This window comes from Schistocerca americana, chromosome 2 (assembly GCF_021461395.2).
Source record: "Schistocerca americana isolate TAMUIC-IGC-003095 chromosome 2, iqSchAmer2.1, whole genome shotgun sequence".
In the NCBI taxonomy this organism is placed as follows: Eukaryota; Metazoa; Arthropoda; class Insecta; order Orthoptera; family Acrididae; genus Schistocerca; species Schistocerca americana.
In genome coordinates, this window is record NC_060120.1 from 580445126 (window position 1) to 580472263 (window position 27138).

The 27138-nt window shown below is 42.3% G+C and overlaps 1 protein-coding gene across 2 annotated transcripts in view; it reads right to left on the bottom strand.

The window, feature by feature from the left end:
* The window catches only part of LOC124595070 (pseudouridine-5'-phosphatase-like), a 136624-nt gene that overhangs the window by 101931 nt on the left and 7555 nt on the right, over nt 1-27138 (bottom strand). Inside the window, exon 2 of one of the 2 annotated variants that reach the window (XM_047133652.1) lies at nt 8870-9088. In XM_047133652.1, the coding sequence (XP_046989608.1) occupies nt 8870-9088 (219 nt within the window). Of the gene's footprint in view, nt 1-8869; nt 9089-9153; nt 9373-27138 lie in introns of both variants that reach the window. The other variant, XM_047133651.1, reaches the window with a different exon arrangement.

Consider the following 27138-nt stretch of genomic DNA (forward strand, 5'->3'; position numbering starts at 1 on the left):
TTTCCCCAGGTGGAAAATTGGTCGTGGACATACAAATCCATTAGCAATCACAATGCACACTCTTAAACCACTGCAAATTCTTCGAGCAACAGGTAGTGAGCTATTTAAATTTGAAATATCATTATAAAATGCTACAAGTAAAATATTTTCCGAACAACTACTTTAGCAGCTTCAGCAACTTTGCTTCGTTTATATACGGTACATTCTTTCAGCAGCACAGCACATGACGCAACTTCAAGCTTCCTGCTTTTCTTGAATCAAAACTAGATGTGAGCAGGATGCTTCGTGTAGCATAATAGAGAAGTCTGCCATAGAGAGTTCATGACAAAGAATTGTGCAGTGAGTCTCAATGATGCACCTGTGTGTATTAAACTTAGAACAGTAGTGCTGTAACTTGAGCTACACATGTAGTTAGTGTGTGTTGTTCTTGTTTTTTCTTTTATTTTTGACACTTCAGTGAGCCTCCAATACATACTTAATTCGGCCTCCCCCCCCCCTTCCCCCTCACACACCCACACACAAGATTTGCGTTCAACATCCACAATGGAACACACAACATGTATGCCTTCAGACAACTTTCTTTGTGTGCACTGCTTGCAACACATAAGTTTTATGAAAATCAGGATATTCATTTACTTAATATTGTTCTGCCGGATGGGAAGGAGCGCCTGGTCCCTGGCACAAATCTGCCCGGTGGATTTATGTTGAGGTCCGGTGAGCCGCCCAGTCTGTGGATGATTTTTAGGCGAATGCGGACTGGTTCCCCTTATTCCGCCTCACCCAGTTACACTATGATGGCGATTGCTGTGCAAACAAGTTCTCATGTACGCGTACACCATCATTACTCTACCATGCAAACATGGGGGTTTCACTCGTCTGGCATGAGACGTTCTCAGGTGGGGGAGGGGGTCAACCGGGGGCCGAACCGCACAATAACCCTGGGTTCGGTGTGGGGCGGCGGAGGGGTGAAGTGGACTGCGGTAGTCGTCGTAGGGTTGTGGACCACTGCGGTTGCGCCGGAGCCTCTCCATCGTTTCTAGGTCTCCGGTTAACATACAATACAATACAATATTGTTCTCTGAATTTTGTTCAGAACTCTATGCAGTGGGCCTGTGGACTCTATGCAGTGGGCTACCCATGCAAAGCTGGACCAAGTCACAAGTAATTATTATGAAATACAGGGTGGAGAAAAATTGTGTCACAAAATTTTAACCGTTGATAGCTGATGCCCATAGGAACCAAAATTACTAATGTTGTTTAGGTCAACAATGCACCATTTTTAAACTATGGAAACTTGGTGCCACATGCTCTGATTGGCCGTGGGATTGCTCTGTTGCCATTCGTTGGTTGACAAGCAGCGCTACGGTTGTCGGTTCACACATACCGTATTTACTCGAATTTAAGCCGCACTTTTTTTCCGGTTTTTGTAATCCAAAAAACCGCCTGCGGCTTAGAATCGAGTGCAAAGTAAGCAGAAGTTCTGAAAAATGTTGGTAGGTGCCGCCACAACTAACTTCTGCCATTGAATATATGTAGCGCTACACAGGCATGCTTTGCAGGCACGAAGATAAATACTGGCGCCAAAACCTCTGCATCAGTAAAAAAAAATGGAAGGCTAGATTTTTTTCTCCACCCCGAATTTAGACCACTGCATTTTCATATATTACCTAACGAAGTAAATACAAATTCTGTATTGTTGATCTTCGAATGTAGCAGCATTTCAATGTACTACGAAAATCCGACTGGCAAGACTGTTTGGGATGTTTGTCAATATGGCCAACTCTACGTTCTGAATTTTTTCCTACCTGTGAGAAGAGATGGTTGCTAATAGGAACTTTTATGAATTGTGAATCACATGCAGTGGGTCTATTCTTTTCACCATAAGAATAATACGAATATAAACATTTTGCCATGTATTCTTTCGTGTTTGCTGCTATCTCATTTAAATCCTGTCTGCCTAATAAACTACGAAACTAGAGTGAGACAAGCAAATGCGGAAGAATATACATCTCATATCATGTTTATATTCGTATTATTCTTATGCCTAATAGTGATACAGTCAGAAATGAAGCACGGCAACTGACTAGATTCTTAAATCTAAGATGACTCTAATTTCTGTGCAGAATGTAATGTACTAAAGAGGCGTCTGCAAAGATTTTCAAATGGAGAAAAATTTTTGCTAAACTATCGTTGAGAACATCACCTATCATACGCAGTCTATTATTTGGTTCTTGTTGATCATTATCCAAGAAAGCAGCAGTGTAAGTAACAAAAAATTGCAGTCTCTTGCCACAGTTTCGCTAATGAGACAGTAGCGTGCACAAAAGCAAGCCATGCCGTAAGCGGCGACAGGCTGTAAACACTCATTATCAGAATGCGACAAACAATGCATGACACAGTACAGTAATGCATCTTCAGCTTAGAGTGACGTAAACACCTACAACAAAGAGAACGGCACTTATCAGATCAAAGAAAAATAAGCAATCAATTCAAACCAGACGAAGGACGTGAAAAAGGAAGGGTACCCTTACAAATAGGGATGGAGCACCTGACACATAGCAATGGCTACCTGGTAAAGCTTAACTGCTAAGCTTACGACTCGAATCAAACTACTGCAGCTTTATCGTCATCCGTTTGACCTAAATTGTGTCTCATATTACAATGGACCAACTTTGTTTCAATTTGGAGGTGCGGCCGAAAACTTTTCTCTCCCCTTGAATTTCAAGTCTCAAATTTCAGGTGTGGCTTAGATTCGGGAAATTTTTTTTTCCTTGATTTCGAGTCTCATTTTTCAGGTGCTGCTTAGATTCGAGTAAATACGGTACACTAAGAGGATTGCATTCAACATGCCGCCAGTCACTTGAGGGCAATGCTAGACTAGATCAAGCTTTAGGTAAACAATATCCTAGCTATAAAGAAGGCCCTTTTCAGGGCCAACATAATTTGTAAAAGACTTTCTGTACGTGAACTAACAGCTGTTGATGGGTTTGTTCCCTGTATGTCTTATTATGAAACTACACTGGATGTGTCGGGACCCTGGCGAATTCACCCCCAGGCGTCCAGAGTGGAAGGCTGGTGCGCCACCACCAAGCATGCAGGCCGTCTTGGATACATCACAATTTCTGGCAGGCATAGCATTCACGGTCATGTGTTGTCCAGAGCATTCGGCAACAGGGCAATCTCGCGGCCAATCAGAGCGCGTGGCACCAAGCTTCCTTAGTTTAAAAATCATGCATTGTTGACCTTCACAACATTAATAGTTTTGGTTTCTACCGGCATAAGCTATCCACGGTTAAAATTTCGTGACATAATTTTTCTCCACCCAGTATATATACATATACAGGGTGTACCATTTATCTTGACCACCACAAATAACTGTTTGTCCAGATGCAAATTACAAGATGTTTCAAGCAAATGTTCTTTAACCATCAGGAGGACATCAGTCAGTATGATTGCCTTTGTTGTAGCTTTTTTTTTTTTTTTTTTTTTTTTTTTTTTTTTTTACAAAGATATGAACAGCGGTATGCCTTTTAAATGGCACCCTGTATTTTTTATTCAGTAATTCACTTCCTCTCCTAAAGACCTATTCAAAAATGTATCAGAGTGTACCATTTACTGAAACACAACGTTATTAATTACATAACACAATATTGACGTTGATGCTCCCAGCGCTTAGTGCAGGTACTCAGGATAATGAAACACATCCACGTGCTGATGTTGACAGATGACAAATGTAAACATAAGTAGAATGCACATGCGTCATTCCGAAAACCATCGCCAATTGAAGAGTTGTGTGAGTAGAATGTACACCAACGAAGAGAGGGTAGAAATGCTACTCATCTATGGGGAATGTAAGTTAGCAGAACAGTAATTGCAGTACTATTTTCTTACGCGCGGTACATGTAGTACAATAGTCAAAACTCTTATCAACCATTATTTTACGAGTCTTAGCAATTCACCAACTGGACTGTCACACTTCTGAGAGGTTGCTACTGGTAATTTGACACAAGGGAGTATGGGATTTGAGGAGTGAATGGTGACTGAATTCATATGAGCTACACTTCAAAAATTCAGGGGAATAAGCAAATACAAAACAACAAGGCACTTTTTTTTGTTCATGTCAACCCCATATGAAACACATGACAGTGGCAGCAAATTTGTTGCACAGTCTACTTTGAATACCTGTTACCAAAATTTTCCTGGCTTCATAAAAGCAATACTGTCTCTCTTCCAACGATTCACATTTCAATCCCCTCCATATTTTTATTACTGTGTGTGTACTGACCTGGTATGATCCCAGCAGTGTGTCGTGAGGAAGAGCTACTAACAATGGAGTAATAGATGTGGGTCATTTGTGCAGGAAAGGCCTGAAAGGAATGGTTCACTAAACTGAACTGAAGGATCAACGAATGACTTCTAAGGGAAGATCATTCACCACTTCTTCAGTTATATCTCGTTCCCACCTCGGTCTTGTTTGGTTGGCCTTTTTCTTTTCTGGTCAGATGTTCCTTGTTCTAGTGCCACCATTTCTCATTCCATTAGCCTCATGTAGTCAGTTTCATGATTTTTTTTTTTTTTGTGCTCATTTGTTCCTTGTTCCTGTTCCACCATCTCTCTTTACCACCTCTGTCACTAATTCCTTGTTTCATTATACTTTTGTTCATTGTATTAGCCTGTTCTTGTTCAGTTTCAAACCTTTCACAAAATCTCAACTTGTAGTTCCCTGCAAACATCATTTATGCCCACAGAGAGTAACTGAGAACTTTGTTATAATTATGTATTAAAATCAGGACAAGTAGTCCTGACTTGCTAGAACTCACTTTTCAACATGCTAGTCTGTGTTTTTGAAAACAAAGTGCCCATACTTTCCATTTTAACTTTCATAAATACTATTTATCAATGGAAATGTTTAAGTTCCTAAATACAAGTTCAATAGGTTGTTCAAAAGTAAAATTTTAAAATTAAATGAAATGAATCTATCCCAGCAGTTCCCCATATTGTATTCACTAAGACATGACATAAGGGCAGTGGGACTACCTGAAGTCCATTGTACTCTCAGTTTCCTTCATTCAAGTCACCAACTTTTTTTTAGATTTATGTGCATACAGTACTTAACGAATACTTCAAATTTTACAATGACAATTGTTTATTACCTACATATACTCATTTTTTATTGACGTGGAGTGTACGTTGTGAGAGAAAGAGTTTTCATTTTTTTTTTAATTTGAATGAAATTTTTATATAACACCCTAATACATGGTGGTTATATAGCAAGGGCATACACAATGGTACACCAGGTGCCTCCCATCCCTTCCCTCTGGCCCTCTTGACCTACCTTGGAAAACTGATCTTCACAAGTCGAACTCACATCATGCTCTGCCACACAGACAGACAGTCTGAAATAAGGTGAAACATGTAAAGAATAGTGAATAGTGGCAAGTGCACCCGGAACCCATGAAATCTCGAAATTTTTTCGCTGTTCCCTGTGAAACTGACATCAGCCCCCCATGCACACAACACAGATCGGTACTACTAGTTTTATTTGACTTTTCAAAGCCCATCAAGAAATACATAATTATATTAAAAAAAGGAAAAGTTGACAATTTAAAATTAACAGTCCTGCAGATGACTTGTTACCACTGAAATAGTTGCAAAGATAAATGAGTCTGCCTATTTTTATGGGCAATACTCTGGAACAGATCCACTAGCACCTCAAATGTGATTACCTTTACAGGTCTACAGAATCCTTCCAACAAGTCCAGTTCTTCCATCCATTGATTTCATGTGTTCATTCAAGTCCATACAGCTTCACAGTGTTACTCTTAGATATTTTAATAATATAACAGGCTTGCGTAGTTTAGCACTAATTTTATTATAATTTAATTGGCATATTATTGCAATTATCCACATTCAAAAAGAATTACTTTCAGTATACCACATGAAACTAATTCATGTTATCATCATAAAGTAATGATACTTCCCTACTGACAATGTATCAGTGGCGAACAACTGGAGACAGCCATCAGGCTGGACGGGGAGGGGAGGGGAGGGGGGGGGGGGGGGGGTGCAAAAGGAAGCTAGCCGTGCCCCTTCAAAGGAACCATCCCAGCATTTGCCTGAAGTGATTTACGGAAAGCACAGAAAACCTAAACAGAATGGCCTCCCAAATGCAAGTCCAGTGTGCTAATCACTGGGCCGCCTCACTTGGTGATTGCTTTATTATAATTCCAATCTTCCTCACAATGTTTACAGGGTGTTTCAAAAAGGACTTCACAAATTTAAAAATACATATATATTTATTGAAAGAAGATATAGAGCTGGGCTTAGTATTATTTTGTAGGGAAACACATCAATTTTTTTTACTTTAAACTGAAGATGTTGTATGCGGCTTCCACTGGTTATCCTACACACATCCCACTGGAAGTAATTTTTTTCCAAACTTACTGTAACATTGCAGGTGTAACTCGTTCAGTGTCAGCGTAAATTCTTGCTCTGAGTTCAGGTAGAGAAGCCGGGACAGGAGGTACAAACACGATATCCTTGATGAATCCACATAAAAAAAAGAATCGAGTGATGACAGGTCTGGGGAACATGGGGGCCATGCAATTAGCGCATCACGGTCAATCCATTGACCTGGAAAGTGGTCACTGAGAAAATCCCAGCCATCAGCCAGGTAGTGTGATGGTGCACCATCTTGTATGAAGTAAGCATTTCGTTCTTGGTCATCATTGTCGATCTGCGGTATCAAAAATATCCAGGTACACTATCCCGATGATGGTTCTCTCACAGAAAAAAAGGCGCCGTACACTTTGTTCTTGCTCAATGCACAAAAAACGTCCAGTTTAGGGCTATCACGAACATGTTGCAGTTGCTAATGTGGATTTTCACTGCCCCAAATCCTACAGTTGTGTGTGTTATCTTGCCAATTAAGTGAAAAGGCGACTCATCAGAAAAGATGAGTTTTGTCCAAAGCATGTTCATCCTCACATTATCAATTTAACATATCGGCACAGAAGTTCTTGTGAGCAATTTTATCAGTGTCTTTTATTACTTGTATGATCATCAAACTGTACAGTTTAAAATGCAAATGTTTTTTCAACAAACACACACACCAAACAGTCATATGCAGTATTTGCATTTCGCTAGATGCGCGCCGAGTCAATTATGTAGGGCTGTTGACAAAATGTAGTCTCACTCACTCGATGACATTGTCAGATGTGCTTGGACGACCTGGTGATTTCCCGTGTCTTACTGAGCACATTTATGCCTCTCGTAAATTGTAGACCTACAACGAGGATCTTTAGCATATTTGGTATGGAAATTACACTGGACTGTTGTCTTCGACCTCGATTCTTCAAACCAAAACACACAGTTAGCACACTTGGGTCCAGTGTAGGCAGCCATCTTTAACACAACTGCCGCTAATGCTCATTTCGGTGCAATTTGGCACTAGCGAACTACGCGAGACAAAACTTTATGTGTTTCCCTACAAATTGACACTGCAATCACCTCTGTAGGTACTATGAATTAATTTATATGAGTTTTTAAAGTTGTAAAGTCCTTTTTGAAACACCCTGTATTTGTAATTAGGTAATTCATTTCAGCCAGTGAAGATCATCTTCAGACCTAAGCAGAAAAGTGTTGGCATTACACATATCACACCATTTCATGTGATAGCACAGTCAGAATCATTGGCCATTTCAGCTTCATCAAACAAATAAAATTACGTACATAATGGGCATAGTTACTGTGCCTCTCTTCATGTGCAGTATTCATGCTTCAATGGTGCTCATTACACACCACAATTTTATTTGTTTGACAAAGCCAAAATGGCTAATGATTTTGACTGCAGGAATGGAATTACAATAAAGCAAATATTTTCCTGGATCGCTGAAAACATGTTCACGAGTAAGGCACAACTTGTAAAACCATTGGTTTGTTTATTGAAAGTGTGGTACTCTTCAATATAAAGGACAGGCCAATGCAACAAGATATGAGGCACCTTGTTTTAAGTAAGTGCTGTTGTGAATTAACAATAAAACAAGTAGACTTTTCTTAGCAATCTTATTTTTAAATGAAATCCTGTACTTTAATCTACTTTCCTACATAAGTCCCACCAATATTAAGGCACTTATTATATCATACAATCAGCTGCTGAATCCCATTCTCCTATAAATCTGTTGCCTGATTAGACAACAACTGCACAACGCACACTTCTTGACACTTGAGGAAACTCTTCACCAGATGTCAAAGTCATAATGCAACTGTTCTCTTTCATTTTCACAATCAACTTTCTGCACCAAATCATTAATAATGACTAAAGGTCTATTACTTCATTCCTCATTATGCCCATTCGTATGGCCATCTTTAAAGGCTTTTGCCCATTTCTGTACCATGCCATTGCTCATAATATTTTTTTCCATACACTTCACTGATCCAGTTTCACGCCATTAACACTAAGAAAATGAATCGCAGCTTACATTTCACAGTCACTGGGGTTCTCAATTGGAGGAGACATTTCAAATACTCACCAAGAAATGTAAATACATCACATATTGATGGGAATTATGTAGAAAAGTAGATTAAAGTACAGGCTTTCATGTGAAAATAAAATTGTTAAGAAAAGTCTCTCTGTTTTATTTTTATTTCAAAATGGTACTTTCTTACAAAACACGCCTCATATAAAAAGCTAACACTGTTGCAATTATGTCAGATCTATACGAGACAAAATGATTGTTTCAGGAATGCATAAATGTATTACTACTAATTAATGGTTTTTTTTTAACTAAAGAAACACTACAAAGCCTACGAGCTGGAAATTACATTAATCAACAACTTCTTTTACAAGTAAGTTAATAGAACAGTATACCTGGCATCAGATGAACATGTGGTAGATATCTCATAAAACCCCTTCTTTGTAGTAACAAAAATTGATCAACATTCATAGGTAAATTAAGGTCATCAATCATAAGTTGTGCTGCAGCTACCTCCAACATACCCATCATTTTTACATGAATTTTCCACGTGAACCTCTTTTTGTGTCTTGCAGCAATAGAATCAAAAACTTCTGCATATATTTTCTCAGAATCTGTGACAAACAACAATAATAAATCTGAATATTATAATAATTAATAACTTCAAATAGATATCTACCTGGTAATACGTTACACTCCGGCATAAGTTTTTGGTATAAAGCCTGTGCTTGTGTAATATACTCCTCTACTGTCATTGGTAACTCTAAGGCTTTAATTATATGTTCTGCCGCTTCTTTGCCCGTCATACCCATCTGCTGCTGCTTGATTTCCCACGTGAAAGTCTTTCCATATTTTTGGCATATCTCCTGTGTAGCAATGGTGTATATCCTCTCCGTGTCTGAAATGTTATCATTTAGAACTACTATTTAGTGACATTCTACTTTCATACCAAGGTATAAAAAACTGAAGGTAATTATGTTCTGTGGCATTCTTGTACTTAGACTATGAATTCAAAATGTTACAAAAGTTTCATGTGCACACAAATATGTATTATCTCCACAAACAGGGGTTACAGTCCTGATTTTCGCCTGCTTCCTCACAATACTACTTTGCTCTTTGTAGCTATTTATCAAAACAAATATTATGTAAACCTGCTTCTTGCATTACCATAATACATATGCGAGTTCCATGTTAGTAATGTTAAACTATTGATGCCAAAAGCAGAAAGTAGCTACAATAAAAAAAAATGAAAGAGAGATTCTCATGATTACTTTAAAAATTGGTTGTTTTGAGCACTGCATTGAAGGGCAAATTTAAATGAAAACACAGTTGAAATTACAAGAATACAGAATGACTGGCCATTAAAGAAGGCTAAATTCTAAGCACTTCTAACTGAAACATCTAAAGTAGAAAATACTAATCCTAACTCGTGAAACTTTTAAACCCTACTTTAGAAAGGAAAAAAGGACTGCTTGGGGGGAAAAGGTGGAGGGAGGAGGATGTGTGGCAGGTCACTAACCTCTTAGGTTTAGGGTGAGAACTTCTAATCAGTAATCTGCCCCCCCCCCTAATGTTTCCAACCAGTTCCTTCCCCCCCCCCCCACGCACTACCTCTTATTGTGTCATTTGGAGATAGATGTCTAATGTAACCTATGCTTAAGAATTACTTGAAACATACCAGCTGCATTAATTCTTTCCTGCCCAACAGCACTTAAAAGTCCCACCCTCTTTCTACTATCATAAAACAGCATGAAGCTGAATTCATGCAGCTGTGCCCTGTCATGACTTCTGTGTTCCTCTGCTGTAGCACAGGACACTATTTGACTGCGATAGCTCAACATCTCTGCTCACAGATGGTAGAGATACCGACTGTTGCACCCCTTTATTGTTCATTATGTCATAAGAATTTAGGAGCCCTGGTGATGTGATTAAAGGTAGATACCATGGATTCATTATGAACAGGAAGGTAGGGCAGAAAGTGAATTACTGCCAACAGTTCAGTGATAGCATTGTTCTTATCAGAAGCTACAGAAAACCAATGCCACCGTTGCCTAGTACTACTACTACTACTACTACTACTACTACTGAATGCTCTGCTGTAAACCTCTTAGACAATGCAAGCATTAAACGTTATCGCAGCAAGTTATTTAGGGAACATTTATTGCATTTGTTGCAAGTTGTCATCACTGATGGTGGCAATCAACAACAGATTCTACATAAGCAATATAGCTAGCAGGCTACAAGCTTTCTTCAAGTGGAAAGCATGTGTATGTGTCTACTGCAACCATCGCTTGGAACTGGCAACAATGCAATCCCACCATCATTTGTGAATTGGACAATATTACTACTCAGGTACACATGATGAAACCACAAGCACAAGATGTAGAGACAGAAAACATATGAGAATACTGACTAGGTAATTCACTATGCCAAGAAAGATGATCATTTAATAATCATGGAGGACTGAAATGTGGCAGTAGGAGAACACACAGAAGACAGGGTTATGGGAGGATATGGGCTCGCTAGCAGGAATGTGAGAGGAAAAAGATTGAGTTCTGCAATAACTTTGAGCTAGTAATAGCAAATACACTGTTCAAAAATCGCAAGAGTAGGTGGTATACTAGGAAAACGCCTGGAGACACAGGAAGATTCAAGATAGATTACACAATGGTCAGAGATTCAAAAAGAGATTTAAGGCATACAATGGAGCAGATACAGGCCGAGTTCGTAATTTAATAACAATAATGAGTAGAGTGAAGTTCAGACCTGCCAGGTTAGCCAAGAGCGCAAATGCGCTGCTTCCTGGACTCGGGTAGGGGCGCCGGCCCCAGATCAAATCCGCCTGGCGGATTACCGACATCGGCCGGTGTGTCGGCCAGCCTGGATGTGGTTTTCCACATTCCACTAGGTGAATACTGGGCTGGTCCCCACGTTCCGCCTCAGTTACACAACTTGCAGACACCTGAACACGTTCGCACTATTCCCTGGAATACACTAGACGCAGACAGCTGGGGGTACACTAATTCCGTCCCAGGCAGTACGGGGTGGCGGCAGGAAGGGCATATGGCCACCCCTTATAACTAACCTTGCCAAATCCATTCCCAACTGTGCCGAACCTGTGAAACTGTGGGACAAGGCACCAGCAAAAAAAAGAAAGAAAGAAAGAAAGAAAGAAAGAATGAGTAGTGTGAAGTTTAAGAGAATAATCCAGAAGAATCAGACAGAAGTAGGATACTGAAATAATGAGGAATGATAACATGTGTTTAAAATTCTCTTAGGCTGTATATACTGTGATAATGAATACCACAGTAGGCAGCTCAGTTGAGGAAGAATGGACATCTCTAGAAACTGCAGCCACAGAAGCTGGACAGACACACACAGGTAGAAGGAAGGTAATAATATAGAATCCTTGGATAAAAGAAGTACATCAACTGATCAATGAAAGAAAGAAGTGCAAAAATGTTCAGGGGAAGACAGGAGTACAAAAATATAACTCACTCAGGAATGAAAATAAACAGGAAGTGCAAGGAAGCTAAGGTGACATATCTATACGAAAAACATGAAAAAACTGAAAAATAAACAGTTGCTGGAAGGTCTGATGCAGAATATAGAGAAAAGTGAAAACAACATTCAATGAAATTAAAAGCAAAGGCAGCAACATTAAGAGTGCAATGGAAATCCCAGTTTTATGTACAGAGGAGAGAGCAGATCAGTCAAAAGAGTACACTGAACACCTCTAAATGCACAGGACTTGTCTGTCTCTCTCTCTCTCTCTCTCTCTCTCTCTCTCTCTCTCTTTTTTTTTAGGGCGCACAACTTCAAGGGTCATTAGCGCCCAGACTACGTTAAGAATGCACCGCGAGGCACAAGTTTAAAACAACAACTAAAAGGGAAAACACGATAAAAGACAGACTGACAGGCATAGGATTAAAAAAAAAAAATGGCATAATCAAATGTCCTTAGAGAGGTTTGTCAAATTGATAAAACGAAGAACGTGAGCAGCTGCTCGTGGGTCATCCGCTAAAATGGCATCGAGAGTACATGGCATGCCAAGATCAAGACGCAGTTTGTTAAAATCCGGACAGGACGTAAAAATGTGGCGGACCGTCAGCAATTGCCCACATGGGCAGAACGGCGCCGGCACAGCCGTCAGCAGATGGCAATGGCTGAACCGGCAGTGTCCAATGTGTAACCGGGCCAAAACGACCTCCTCCCGCCGAGAAGGGCGGGAGGAGGACGTCCAAGCCGCGGGAAGAGGTTTCAATGCCCGAAGCTTGTTGTCTGTAAGTGCAGCCCAATCGGCATGCCACAGCGACAAAATGCGCCGACAAATTACCCTGCTACAATCCGACGAAGGGACACAACAAGAAGCTGTCCGAGGCTGGAGGACCGCAGCCTTGGCTGCGGCATCTCCAGCTTCGTTCCCAGTGATACCAACATGGCCAGGAACCCACATAAAGCTAACCGGAGAACCGACGTCCACCAGCTGCTGAAGAGAGCGTTGGATCCGGTGCACGAAAGGGTGAACCGGATACGGATCACTGAAGCTCTGGATGGCGCTCAGGGAATCGGAGCAGATGACATAAGCAGAACGTCTGTGGCGGCAGATGTAAAGAACAGCCTGGTAGAGGGCAAAGAGCTCAGCTGTGAAGACCGAACAATGGCCATGGAGCCGGTATTTGAAACTTTGTGCCCCGACAATAAAGGAACACCCGACCCCGTCATTGGTCTTTGAGCCATCTGTATAAATGAAGGTCATATTAATTAACTTCGAACGAAGTTCGACAAAACGGGAGTGGTAGACCGAACCGGGGGTTACGTCTTTTGGGAGCGAGCTGAGGTCAAGGTGAACGCGAACCTGAGCCTGGAGCCAAGGTGGCGTGTGGCTCTCGCTCACTCGAAAGGTTGCAGGGAGTGAAAAATTAAGGTGTTGAAGGAGGCGACGAAATCGAACTCCAGGGGGTAGCAGGGCAGAGACATACAACCCGTATTGACGGTCGAGAGAGTCGTCAAAAAAGGAACGATAAGACGGGTGGTCGGGCATTGACAGCAGCCGACAGGCATACCGACAAAGCAGTATATCGCGCCGGTAGGTGAGTGGCAATTCGCCAGCGTCAGCATGAAGACTCTCTACGGGACTAGTATAAAACGCTCCGATCGCAAGTCGTAAACCCCGATGTTGTATGGAGTTGAGGCGGCGTAAGATGGATGGCCGTGCAGAGGAGTATACGAAGCTCCCATAATCCAGCTTGGAGCGGACGATCAACCGATATAGACGAAGTAGGACGGTTCGATCCGCTTCCCACGACATACCACTGAGAACACGGAGGACATTTAAAGAACGGGTACGACGGGCAGCCAAATATGACACATGTGGAGACCAGCTAAGTTTCCTGTCAAATGGAAGACCTAAAAATTTTGTTGTCTCCACGAATGGGAGAGCAACGGGACCGAGTCGTAAGGACGGTGGGAGAAACTCTTCGTAGCACCAGAAGTTAATACAGACCGTCTTCTCGGCAGAAAAACGGAAGCCATTGGCGACACTCCAGGAGTAAAGACGGTCAAGAGAACGCTGAAGACAGCGCTCCAGGAGATGTGTACGCTGCGCGCTGCAATAGATGGTAAAATCGTCCACGAAAAGGGAGCCTGATACATCAGCTGGGAGGCAATCCATTATTGGATTGATCGCTATGGCGAAGAGAGCGACGCTCAAAACTGAGCCCTGTGGCACCCCATTCTCCTAGTGAAAGGTGTCTGACAGGACAGAACCCACACGTACCCTGAACTGTTGATCCATTAAAAAGGAAAGAATAAAAAGAGTGAGGCGACCGCGAAGACCCCATGTATGCATGGTGCGGAGAATGTCTGCCCTCCAACAGGTGTCATAAGCCTTCTCCAAATCAAAAAACACAGCCGCGGTCGGGCGCTTCCGCAATAAGTTATTCATAATGAAGGTCGACAAGGTAACCAGATGGTCAACAGCAGAGCAGCGCCTACGAAATCCACATTGTACATTGGTAAGTAGGCGTCGAGACTCGAGCAGCCAAACCAAATGAGAGTTAACCATTCGCTCCATCACTTTACAGACACAGCTGGTAAGCGAGATGGGTCGATAACTGGAAGGCAAGTGCTTGTCCTTCCCCGGCTTAGGAATTGGGACAACAATAGACTCGCGCCAGCATGCGGGAACATGTCCCTCAGTCCAGATGCGATTGTAAGTACGAAGAAGAAAACCTTTACCCGCAGGAGAAAGGTTCTTCAGCATCTGAATATGAACAGAATCAGGCCCTGGAGTGGAGGACCGTGACCGGGCAAGTGCGTTTTCGAGTTCCCGCATGGTGAATGGGACATTATAACTTTCACGATTCGAGGAGCAGAAGTTAGGTGGCCTAGCCTCCTCTGCCTGCTTGCGGGGGAGGAAGGGAGGGTGGGAAGGAGCGGAGCTCGAAACCTCTGCAAAAAAGCGGCCGAAGGCATTGGAGACATCCTCCGGGGCTACAAGGACGTCATTCGCGACCATCAAGCCAGAAACTGGTGAGTGGACCTTAGTGCCAGATAGCCGGCGCAGGCTACCCCAGACAACAGAAGAAGGAGTAAAACTGTTGAAGGTGCCTGTGAAAGCAGCCCAGCTGGCTTTCTTGCTTTCTTTAATAATACGACGACACTGAGCACGTAATCGTTTATAAGTGATACAATTCGCCACTGTAGGGTGGCGTTTAAAGGTGCGTAAAGCACGTCGACGAGCACGTAAAGCGTCTCTACATGCTGCGGTCCACCAGGGGACCGGTACGCGACGTGGAGAAGAAGTAGGGTGAGGGATGGAATATTCAGCAGCAGTGAGAATGACTTCCGTGAGGTGTGCGACCTGACGATCGCAGCTTGTGAAGGTTTGATCCTGAAAGGTCGCCCTGGAAGAGAAGAGCCCCCAGTCTGCTTTGGAGATGTTCCAACTAGATGAGCACGGGGAGGGGGTATGCTGCAGGAGACAGATAACACACGGGAAGTGGTCGCTCGAATATGTATCAGAAAGTGCATACCACTCAAACCGGCGTGCAAGTTGGGTAGTACATATAGAGAGGTCTAAATGGGAATAGGTGTGAGATGTGTCCGAAAGAAAAGTAGGGGCGCCAGTATTGAGGCAGACAAGATTGAGCTGGTTGAAAAGGTCTGCTAACAGGGAGCCCCTCGGGCAGGATGCCGGAGAGCCCCAAAGGGGATGGTGGGCATTGAAGTCTCCAGTTAACAAAAATGGGGCAGGCAGCTGAGCAATAAGCTGCATCATGTCTGCCCTGGTAACGGCAGATGACGATGGAGTGCAAACGGTACAAATGGAAAATGTAAAAGTGGGGAGAGTAATGCGGATGGCAACTGCCTGCAGGCCGGTGTGCAATGTGATGGGATCGTAGTAAATATCATCGCGGACCAGCAACATAACCCCTCCATGAGCCGGAATACCTACCACAGGGGGTAGGTCAAAACGCACAGAGGTGTAGTGTGCCAAGGCAATTTGATCGCATGGGCGTAGCTTCGTTTCCTGGAGGGCTACAACGAGCAGACGGTGCAAGCGGAGCAGCAACTTCAAGTCCTCTCGTTTGGAGCGAATGCTGCGAATATTCCAGTGAATAAGTGCCATCGTAAGAAGAAAAGGAATATGAAAGAAGGGGTCACCTCGAAGGCCGCTGAGGGCCTGGCTTCGAGCGAGCACTGCCGCCGCTATCAGTAGGCGGACAGTCATTGTCCATTGCGTCTATAGGTTCATCGGCCATCTTGGTAAGATGGCCGGGAGGGGGAGCTTCCTCCGCCGGTGAACGGCCAGATGTTCGGCTAGCAGCGGTGCTGCCAGGCGAAACGGATGACGGCCTGGGGTGGCAACCGCTGGGTGGCGCAGGAGAAGAAATGCGCCGTGGCGGAGAAGGAGAACTGTGCTTCCTATGAGTCTTCTTGGAAGGTCGTTTGGTGGAAGTACCGGTTGAAGGCTGGGAGGTCGAGGTACGTAGGAAGTCTGCACGGGACGGTTCCTTCTTGAAGGCCCGTGCATCTGACTTCTGGGTCTTCGTCTTAGCAGAAGCTGATGAAGGGGCTGGTGTCTGTGGGGTGATGGGAGGAAGAGGAGACGTCGACCGCGCGATCTTAGCACTGGCCGAACGGACGACCGTGGTGCTGAAGGTCAGATCGCATGTCTGGGTTGCCACCTCCCTGGTAGTCCGAGGAGAGGCGAGGACAGTACTGTATTTCCCCACTGGGAGCAGCGTGGGCTTCCTACTAGCCAATAGCTTGCGAGCAGCCGAGGTGGACACTTTCTCTTTGACCCGAATTTCTTGGATACAGCGTTCTTCCTTATAGACAGGACAGTCGCAGGAGGATGCGGCATGGTCACCCTGACAGTTCACACAACGAGGAGACGGAGGTGGACAGTCACCCTCATGGGCATCCCTGCCACAAGTGACACATTTAGCCGCATTGGAAGAAGACTGTCGAGTGTGATTGAAACGCTGACACTGGTAGCAGCGCGTAGGCGTCGGGACATAGGGGCGAACAGAAATAACCTCGTAGCCCGCCTTGATGCGCGATGGCAGCTTAACACTATCAAAGGTCAAGAAAAGTGTCCGGGTCGGTACAAGGTCATTGTTGACCTTTTTCATGACCCTATGGACAGCCGTCACGCCCTGCTCAGTGAGGAAAGATTGAATCTCCTCGTCAGTCAATCCGTCGAGGGATCTAGTATAGACCACACCACGAGACGAATTCAAAGTTCGGTGAGCCTCCACCCGGACAGGGAACGTGTACAGGAGTGTGGCCCGAAGCAGTTTTTGTGCCTGAAAGGCGCTCTCAGTTTCTAGTAATAAGGTACCGTTACGCAACCTGGTACAAGATTTGACAGATCCGGCTATGGCATCTACGCCCTTCTGGATAACGAAAGGGTTGACAGAGGAAAAATACTTTCCGTCCTCAGATCGAGAAACGACGAGGAACTGTGGGGCAGGCGGTAGTACTTCTGTCACTGGTGGCTGGTCAAGTTTCCGTTTTTGGGCAGAAGTCGAGAGAGATGGATTGAAATCCATTGCGGAGGAATCCCCCATGATTGCCAGCGTCTCCGAAGGCGCGCTCCTCCCTTGTGGGGACCCTCTCAGAGGGCACTCCCGCCTTAGGTGAATGTTTACATCTCAGGTCACACCTCCCGAGAAACAGACGGAGGGACCAATCGCATGGTCAGAAGGTATCAGCTCAGGCAATCACCCCTCCCTGGGCCTGGCCTTTACCAGGGGGTACGTGCGTGCCTTACATGTCTACCCAGGGCGGGGGATTACGCATTACCCCGTCACCGGCTACGCGTGCGAACGCGTGGGTCAGCCTTCAGGCGCGCACAGGGAGGAAGGAAGAAGAGGAAAAAGAAGAGAGAGAGGACAGACTGTCTCAAACGCTGAGGCGGAGACCAGAGAAGGCAAGGAGAAGAAGGCAATGAGAAGGCAAGGAGAGGGCAATGAGAAGGCAAGGAGAAGAAGGCAATGAGAAGGCAAGGAGAAGAAGGCAATGAGAAGGCAAGGAGAAGAAGACAAGGGAAAGAGTAAGGAAGACAGTGAGGTGGAGAAGAGCAAAGAAAGGAACCAACCAAAGGAAGGAAGAAACGAAAAGTGAAAAAGCAAAATGACCGCAAATAGAGGTCGTGGAACCGTCCGTCTCCGGACGCAGGCGCTAACTACCCCCTTGAGGGGGAGGGACTCCTTTTAGTCGCCTCTTACGACAGGCAGGAATACCTCGGGCCTATTCTAATCCCCGGACCAGCAGGGGGGAGGACTTGTCTGATGGAATGATCAAAGAAGAAATGGGAGTTGATTGGAATACATAGGGGATCGAGCATTAGAGTAAAAGATGAGGGCTCCAGTATTAGTCCAGTATTAGTGTAACAATTTATCAGATATTTGGACAATTTGCAGTCAAACAAGACATAGGAATATGTAGCATTCCTTTGTAATATTGACAAATCACTGGGGAAGCAGCAACCAAATGACTACTCAAGTCTCTTTGTGGAAGACTTAACACATACCATCTGAACTGCAGAAAAATATCATCCACACAATTCCAAAGCCAGCAAGGGCTGATAAATTTGAGAATTGTTGCACAATCAGCTTAACAGCTCACGCTCCAAGTTGCTGAAAATAAGAGTATAAAGGAGAATGGAAAAGAAAACTGACTGTCAGATAATGACCAGTTCAGTTTTCAGAAGGGCACCAGAGAGGTAGTTCTGGTTTCACACCTGCTGATAGATGCCAGACTTCAGAAAAATCACAACATGTTCATAGGATTTGTCATAATAGAAAAACCATTTGACAATGTACAGTAGTGCAATAGGGTAAAAATCCACAAAAAATGGGTGTAAGTTATGAGGAAAGGTGAGTGATATACAAAATGTATAAGAATCAAGAAGAAGAACAAGAATGAATTGCTCTACATAAAAAGGCTGTAAGACAGGGATGCAGTCTTTCACCTCTACTGTTCAATCTATACAACATATCAATGAAGCGAATAAAAGATAAGATTCAGGAAAGGGATTAAAATTCAGGATTAAAAGATATCAATGACAAGATTTTCCATTGACATTGCCATCCTCAGTGAAAGTGAGGGCATGTACTGTGAGATGAAGAGTCTTATGAACACACGCACACTATGGATTGAGAATAAACTGAAAGAAGATGAAAGTAATGAGTAGTATTAGAAATGTGATTAGTGAAACAACATCAAAATTAGTGACCACAAAGCATATAAAGTAATTCTGCTACCTTGGAAGCAAAATAACACATGATGGATGAGTATCAAACATCAGCCTTAATTTGAGGAAGAAATTTCTCATAACGTACATCTGGAGCACAGCTTTGTATGGAAGTGAATCATAGACTGTGGGTAAACTGGAAAAGAAGAGAATCAAAGTGTCTGAGATGTGGTGCTATGGAGGGTGTTGAACATTAAGTGGACTGATAAGATATGGAATGAGGAGATTCTCTACAGAACTGGCAAAGAAAGGAAGTTATGGAAACCACTGACAAGAAGAAGGGACATGATGACAGGGTCATGCTATCCTATCCTGTGCAAGTTTCTTCATCTCTAAGTACCTACTGCAGCCTACATCCTTCTGAATCTGCTTAGTGTATTGATCTCTAAGATTTTTACTCTCCACACTGCCCTCCAATACTAAATTGGTGATCCCTTGATGCCTCAGAACATGTCCTACCAACCAATCCATCCTAGTCAAGTTGTGCCACAAATTCCTCTTCTCCCCAATTCTATTCAATATCTCCTCATTAGTTATGTGATCTACCCCTCTAATCTTTAGCATTCTTCTGTAGCACCACATTACAAAAGCCTCTTTCTCTTCTTGTCTAAACTATTTATCGTCCATGTTTCACTTCCTTACATGGCTACACTCCATGCAAATACTTTCAAAAAAAGACTTCCTACTATACTCTATTTCTCTTCTTCAGAAACACTTTCCTTGCCATTACCAGTCTACATTTTACATCCTCCTACTTCATCAGTTATTTTGCTCCCCAAATAGCAGAACTCATCTACCATTATAAGTGTCTCATTTCCTAATCTAATTCCCTCAGCATCACCCGATTTAATTCAACTACATTCCACTATCTTCGCTTTACTCTTGTTGATGTTCATCTTATATCCTCCTTTCAAGATGCTGTCCATTCCATTCAACTGCTCTTCTAGGTCCTTTACTGTCTCTGACAGAATTACAATGTTATCGGCAAACATCAAAGTTTTTATTTCTTCTCCATGGATTTTAATTCGTACTCCAAATTTTTCCCTTATTTCCTTTACTGCTTGCTCAATATTCAAATTGAATAACATGGGGAATAAGCTACAACCCTGTCTCACACTCTTCCCAACCACTGCTTCCATTTCATGCCCCTCAACTCTTATAACTGCCATCTGTTTTCTCTACAAATTGTAAAGAGCTTTTCATTCCCTGTATTTTACCCCTGCCACCTTCAGAATTCGAAAGAGAATATTCAAGTAAACATTGTAAAAAGCTTTCTCTAAGTAAAGAAAAAAGGAAGCAATATTAGTTTTGATTTCCTATCAACAATGAGGTCATTAGAGGCATAGCACATGCTTGGATTATTGCAAGGATGGGGAAGGAAATTGACCACGCCCTATCAAAGGGATCATTTGCCTGGAGTGATTTAGGAAAATCACAGAAGACCTAAACCAAGGTTGTTAAATTTGAACCTTTGTTCTCCAAACATGTATAAAGGTGAACAGGGAATAAGTGTCATGATACTAGAGGGAGCTGTAGAGGGTAAAAACTGTAGGGAAAGACATATATTGCAATTTATCCAACATATAACTGAGGACATAGTGTCAGGGTGCTACTATGAGATGAAGCGGCTGGCAGAGGAGAGGAATTCAGTCAGCTGGCTGATGGCTCAGGAAGGGTGAGGGGGGGCAGGGGGGAGTCATTGGATAGCACTTGGTGTTATCTACACTGTTGAAGTAGAATCCCAGTTTCCACCAGAAGATTGTAATTGGAGCTCATACAGAAGGCACCTGTGGCTAGCCTTACGCCATAACAATGAACTGTGGCTCACAGTCGCAAAGCTAAAGATGCTGTTGATTTACATACACAGCATTGGTAGGCTAATCGTGACAAGACCAGTGCTCCCTAGAAGCTTAGGAGGGTGGTGCAATTAGCATCCCAAAACATGGCTAACCAAGTGGATAGCGTCGAGCTTCCACATGCAGCTTGTTTTAAGTTGACAGACATGAGGTAATCATGTCAGGTTACAGTAAAAAAGAGGCCTAATCTATAGGACTCTGTGCCTATTTCCAGGTGTTTGTCTCCAAGTAGAGCTCCAGATTGGGATGGATCATTGAGCGGCAACAAAAATGTGGGACCCACGTTTTAGCAAGAGAAAATTAGAAGCTATGACAGAAAGCCCAATAGGATGCTACCTGTATGGCTTCTTGGTGTTCATGCACGGATAAGGCCACTAACTGTGATCTGCATATCTATACTACCACCAGCGGGTGGAAGCAATTATGGGGCCTTTGTAATCCACTGAAGGCAATAATGATAGTGTAACACTCAACATTGAGATCTGCTCGACACTGTTCACCTGGACTTATAGAAAACTAATGGGTGCACCAACTAACAAAAAAAGTGGTTGAATTGTTAAGTTATAGATAAAACCTCAAGAATCCCCAGTTGTGGTGTGTGGTTAAGGTGTGGTGATACACGGCAGTATCATATACTTTATTCAAGTTGAAAAAGGCATTCCTAAGGTATTGGTGAAAGCCTTCCAGTTGGTTGTGTCCAACAGGACCAGGTGGGTAGCTGTGGTCCTCCCCTATCAGAAGAGACACTGATAGTTGGACAGACAACAGGCATTGTTTTTCAAAGATCCAGTAGAACTGACATGCTACCATCTTCTTGTGCAATCTGATTAGCATGTTCTTCCGACTGACTGTTCTGCAGCTACCAATGGAAGTTGAGTTTTTCCTGTTTTTATGATTAGAATGTCATCACAGCGGAAGAAATTCACCACTAAGCCAGATACAATTGTAAACCTTGAGCAGGTAGCATTTATGATCCCTATTTAGGTGTGGAGTAGTTTTATTGTGTATCATGACAAGGTCTGAGGCCCATTGCAGGACAAGTCAAGCACTCCAAGAAAATCCCACTCAATCGGAGGCTTGGGGCAGTTTAAGTGAAAAAAAGGCATGCGCTTCCCATCTTGCTGTCTTTGTGCTTGGATGGTGGGAGGAAAGAAGACGAATCTGACATCTTAATATTACCTATTTTTCCGGATGGGAAACAGCAGTTGTTAGACTATCAGTAATAGTATTTCCATTCAGCCATTTTAATAATACCTGAAGGAACTGAACTATGCATTCCAAGAGAATGCTCTCATCATTAGATTACTAATTCTCAGTTCATAACATTCATTAAATTCAATAAATAAAAAGGACATTGAACTGTGGATCCTCGCCTTGCATGAAATCGTCCCCCTTCAAACATGGCAATCTCATAGCAAGCCCGGTCTTCTTCAGCTGTGGATACTAATATGACCACTTGATACTTTTTCTTGTGTCTAGAACTAGTTGTGGGCTGCAGTGGCTGAAGTACCAATGTGTATGTGCAGCTTGTGGTGTGTGTACAATTTTATGTAAGATGAGGATCCCTCTCTCTGGAAGTGCTGGAGAGTCTAGGAAAAATCATTTGGTCCTAAATGCAATGAAAGGAAAATTATGATGTTACCTCCAAATGGTAGAGAATAGGCAACACTTGCTCACAAGCAGCTAATGACGGAGGGATTAAGTATCTCCCAAGATAAAGAGACCACTTCTGTCAAATATCCACAGCCTCCTTGAAGGGTAGATGAGCAGGTAGAAGGCAGGACACACTCTCGCCCTTGTAATGGGAAACCACCCCTAAATAAGGATGAACCTGAAAAGGCCACTGTCATAGGAAACAGAAGACAATTGGAAACCACTGTATTAAAGACTCATGTGCTATCCCTAGTGCCATTGGACAGTACTCTTAAGTATGGTTGTTACTGAGAAGATATACTCTGGAATACCCCCACTATTGGCTCTGTGGGTGGGTACTCAGGAGCACTATGGACTGAATTAAATCAAGATACAATGGGGAATTAAGGGAGGCCTTTCTATTGAGGACTACTGCATGAAATTTGAAGATGATGAACAAGAAAAGAAAATGTGGAGAGAGAAATGGAGAGGCATAATGTAAGTCTTTTAGGGCTACTTGGAATTCGGTGGGAAGGAGAAGGAAAATTTGAATGGTGTTATATATAGGAAACATCTTGACAAGAATGTAGTGGGGGTTATTCCGATTAGAGACAGTGTGTTAGAAGTGAAATTAAACATTAACCATGTGAATACACTGATTATTCTATTTTAAATGACAACATCAGAAGCAAATGAAGAGGAAGTGGACAAAATATAGGAGCAGATTGTGGAAATCTGTGAAGAAAATGGGAAAGAACAAAGAAGAACAGTAACGATGAGTGATTTAGAATAGCATAGTGGGAAAGAGAAGGACAAACAATGTAGTTAAAGACTAAGGACATGAAAAGACCACCAAATGGGGAGAAAAACTGATAGCTTTCTGTGAACGATTTGATCTCTGGATTGCTAATACTTGGTTTAAGCATCATCAATTAATCATACATGTGGAAAAAACCAGGTGAAAAAAAACCAGGTGAAATTGCTAGATATCAAATAGATATTGTTATAATCAATCAGATTTAAAAACCACCATTAAGATGGCTAAAATGTTACTAAATCCAAATGCTGATACAGATAATAATTTACTTGTTGCAAGTATCAGGACATGATTAAAGCATATTAAGACAACAGATAAAGAAATGGTATCTTGAGAAACCAAAGAATGAGATTTTAAAGACACACTGCTGTCACTATGTTGAAAATAAATTCGAGTACATAATAGGCAGAGCAGATGTCACTGAAGAGTTTAATCCATTCGAAATACAATATGGGAAGGATTAGAGATAGAAATTGGAGCAGTGAAAAGAGCAAGAATTAAGGGAGAGTGGATAACAGGAAGTATGTTGGATAAAATGGATGAGTGCAGCAAATGGAAAAATGGCAATTCGGAAGAAGGCAAAAGACAATACAATGAATTAAGAAAATTAACTGACCAGGTTAGCAAGGATTGGGTGAGGAAACTATGTGCGAAAATAGAAGAATTTGGAAACAAGGAAAATATGCACCCAAGGAATGTTAAAAAAATGGGAAGAGGACAGAATGTATAGAAGAGGAGGAGGAATTTTGGATGGATTATGTGGAAGAATTATATCATGCACAGAGTGGCAACACCTGACTGGTTTTCAAAGGTGAGGTCCACAGCTCGTGGTCGCGTGGTAGCGTTCTCGCTTCCCGCCCCCGGGTTCGATTCCCGGCGGGGTCAGGGATTTTCTCTGCCTCGTGACGACTGGGTGTTGTGTGATGTCCTTAGGTTAGTTAGGTTTAAGTAGTTCTAAGTTCTAGGGGACTGATTACCATAGATGTTAAGTCCCATAGTGCTCAGAGTCATTTTTTTTTTCAAAGGTGAAGGGGAACACAACATGAAGACCAAGGTCCTAATACACTGAAATGGGAATTGGAGACAGCAATTTAGGAGCTTCAGGAGAAGAAAGCATTGAGCTTTGACAGAATACCATCCGAGACAATGAAAGCCTAAAGTCCAAATTCAATAGCCAGATTCACTGAAGCAGCAGACAGAATTTATGACACAGGAGTTTGATGTCAAGATCTACTTCAGACCATTCTAACACTTAGAAAGTGCAATGTAAAAGAATGCAAAGACTATAGGAAAATCAGTTTTATCAGTCATATTACAAAGGCTACAACGAGAGTCATACAAAGGAGAACTGAAATGAAAATTGAGGAAAATACTGGGGAAGAGCAGTTTGGGTTGAGAGTGCAAAGGAACAAAGGACACAATAGGTTGTCTGAGGATGATTGGGTAAAAGATGAGAGAAATGAACGAGGTGTATCAATTTGGAACAGGCTTTTGATAGGGGCAACTGGAGTATACAGCTGAGAATTTTTGATGATGTGGGATACAGACTGGAAAGAATGAAGAATAATAAAGGAATTGTACACAATGCAAGAAGTGACAAAGTAGGAAATGAGGAGATAGAAGAGATGAGAATTGGAAATGGTGTAAGGCAAGGACGTACACTGTCAAAAAAGCTATTCAACATATGTGAAAAAGAATTGGAGTGTCATGAACAACATACTAAAAATCCTGACCAGTATGGCTTGGGGGGGAGGGGGCACATTTAAAGGACACTTTTTCACAAATCTTCTTGAATAACTCAAAAATTACTGCATCTAGCAAAAATGTTTCCCAGTGCAACAAAAATTTTCTCTCTAGGACCAATAGTTTCTCCAATGCAGGGGATGGAAAAAAAAAATCACTGTTATTAAAAGTAATGTTTTAATGTTATAAAATTTAATATTCCTTGTTAAATGAAGTGGGTTAGGAATTAATATTAAATATGCGTACTACAGCTAAGTGCAGTAGAGTCACATCAAGGGATAAACTGGATTTTGAGATTGTAACAGGGTGGAGAGATTGGGGAGGGTAGAAGCACAAGAGAAGGCAGTTGTCAGATTGTGGTCATGCACTTCCCTCTGCCACTGGTCTGAGTTGAAGAGTGAGCAGGTGATTTCCCACTGTCTATCCCACTAAGCAACTATAGGGTGTTTACAAAGTTATAACAACCCTCAACAGCATGCCTTATGAATTATTGGTGATGCAGTAAACAGAGAAGCCTGGGTTTGCTCATTTTCCACACAGTGCCATAAGACTAAATGGAATGCAGATATCAGTTAGTAAAAATACTAATGCATGAAACGTGTATAGACAGAATCTACATAAATCTGTGCACACTGTTCCACACTGCTAGAGGAAAAAATGATCCTTAGTCATCCTGTATGGCAGTTGTAGTGAGGAAAAGTAACTTGCTTGCTTTTCAGTTTACACACAGACTATACCTCTTCAATATTTCCTGGCTAATTCTCTTATGTCAGCAGACAAAACAACTTCACTGAGGTCGTGTCTACAAGGATGGTCCCATAAGGATGGTAATAAACCCAGAAAAAATCTTTGTTTTGCAAACAGCTCACCTTACTTCTCAACAGTCTCCTTTGAGTGATATACACTTGGTCCAGTGATCATTCAACTTTTTCATCTCACCTGAAAAATGGGTTCTTTCGAGCTCTGCAAAAGACACTCTGACTGTAACTATCATTTCATCATTTGATGAAAATTTCTTTGCTTCATGCCGAAGTTTCAAATTAGAGAAAAGGAAGAAGTCACTTGGGGCTAAGTCTGGTGAATAGCGTGGATGAGGAAACAATTCAGGCACTTTCACCATTGTTATTACTGAGGTGCGGGATGGTACATTACCCAGATACAAGAGCACTTTTTTTGCGTGGCAACCTTAGTCTATTTTCAGTCAATATAAGTTTTAAACAGTCCAATAATGAAGCATAACAGGGGCCAGTTAGGGTTCTATCTTTTTCTAAAGTAATATGTGGGGATTATTCCTTGGGAATCTCAAAAAAACAGTGGCCATAACCATACTAACTGACAAAATGGTCTTTGCCTTCTTTGGTGCACATTCATCAGCTTTTATCCACTGTTTTGACTCTGGTGTATGATGAATCCACATTTCATTAACAGTCACAAATTTACATGAAAAGTGTTGCAGACTGCTTTTAAACATCGCCAGCCATTGTGCTGAAATATTGTGCCATTGAGCAATTGTCGCACCACATTAAATACAGCTTCTTCACAGCCAATTCTCCATGCAGGATATTATGCACTTGTTCAGCTGAGATGCATTCAGTCTCTGCAATCTCATTAATATTTATTCAGCAGTCTTGCATTACCATATGAAGGATTTTGTCAATGGTTTGCTTTGTAGTGACCTCAACTGGACAGCCGGAGAACACTTCATCTTTGGTGCTTGTCCAACCATGTTTAAATTCATTAATCCACAAGTACAATATTTAATAACAGCACGAAACTTGCTTTTCTCCATTTTCAATAACAGTCGACACGCTGAGCAATTCAGATGGCTGTCAATAATGACCTGTATGC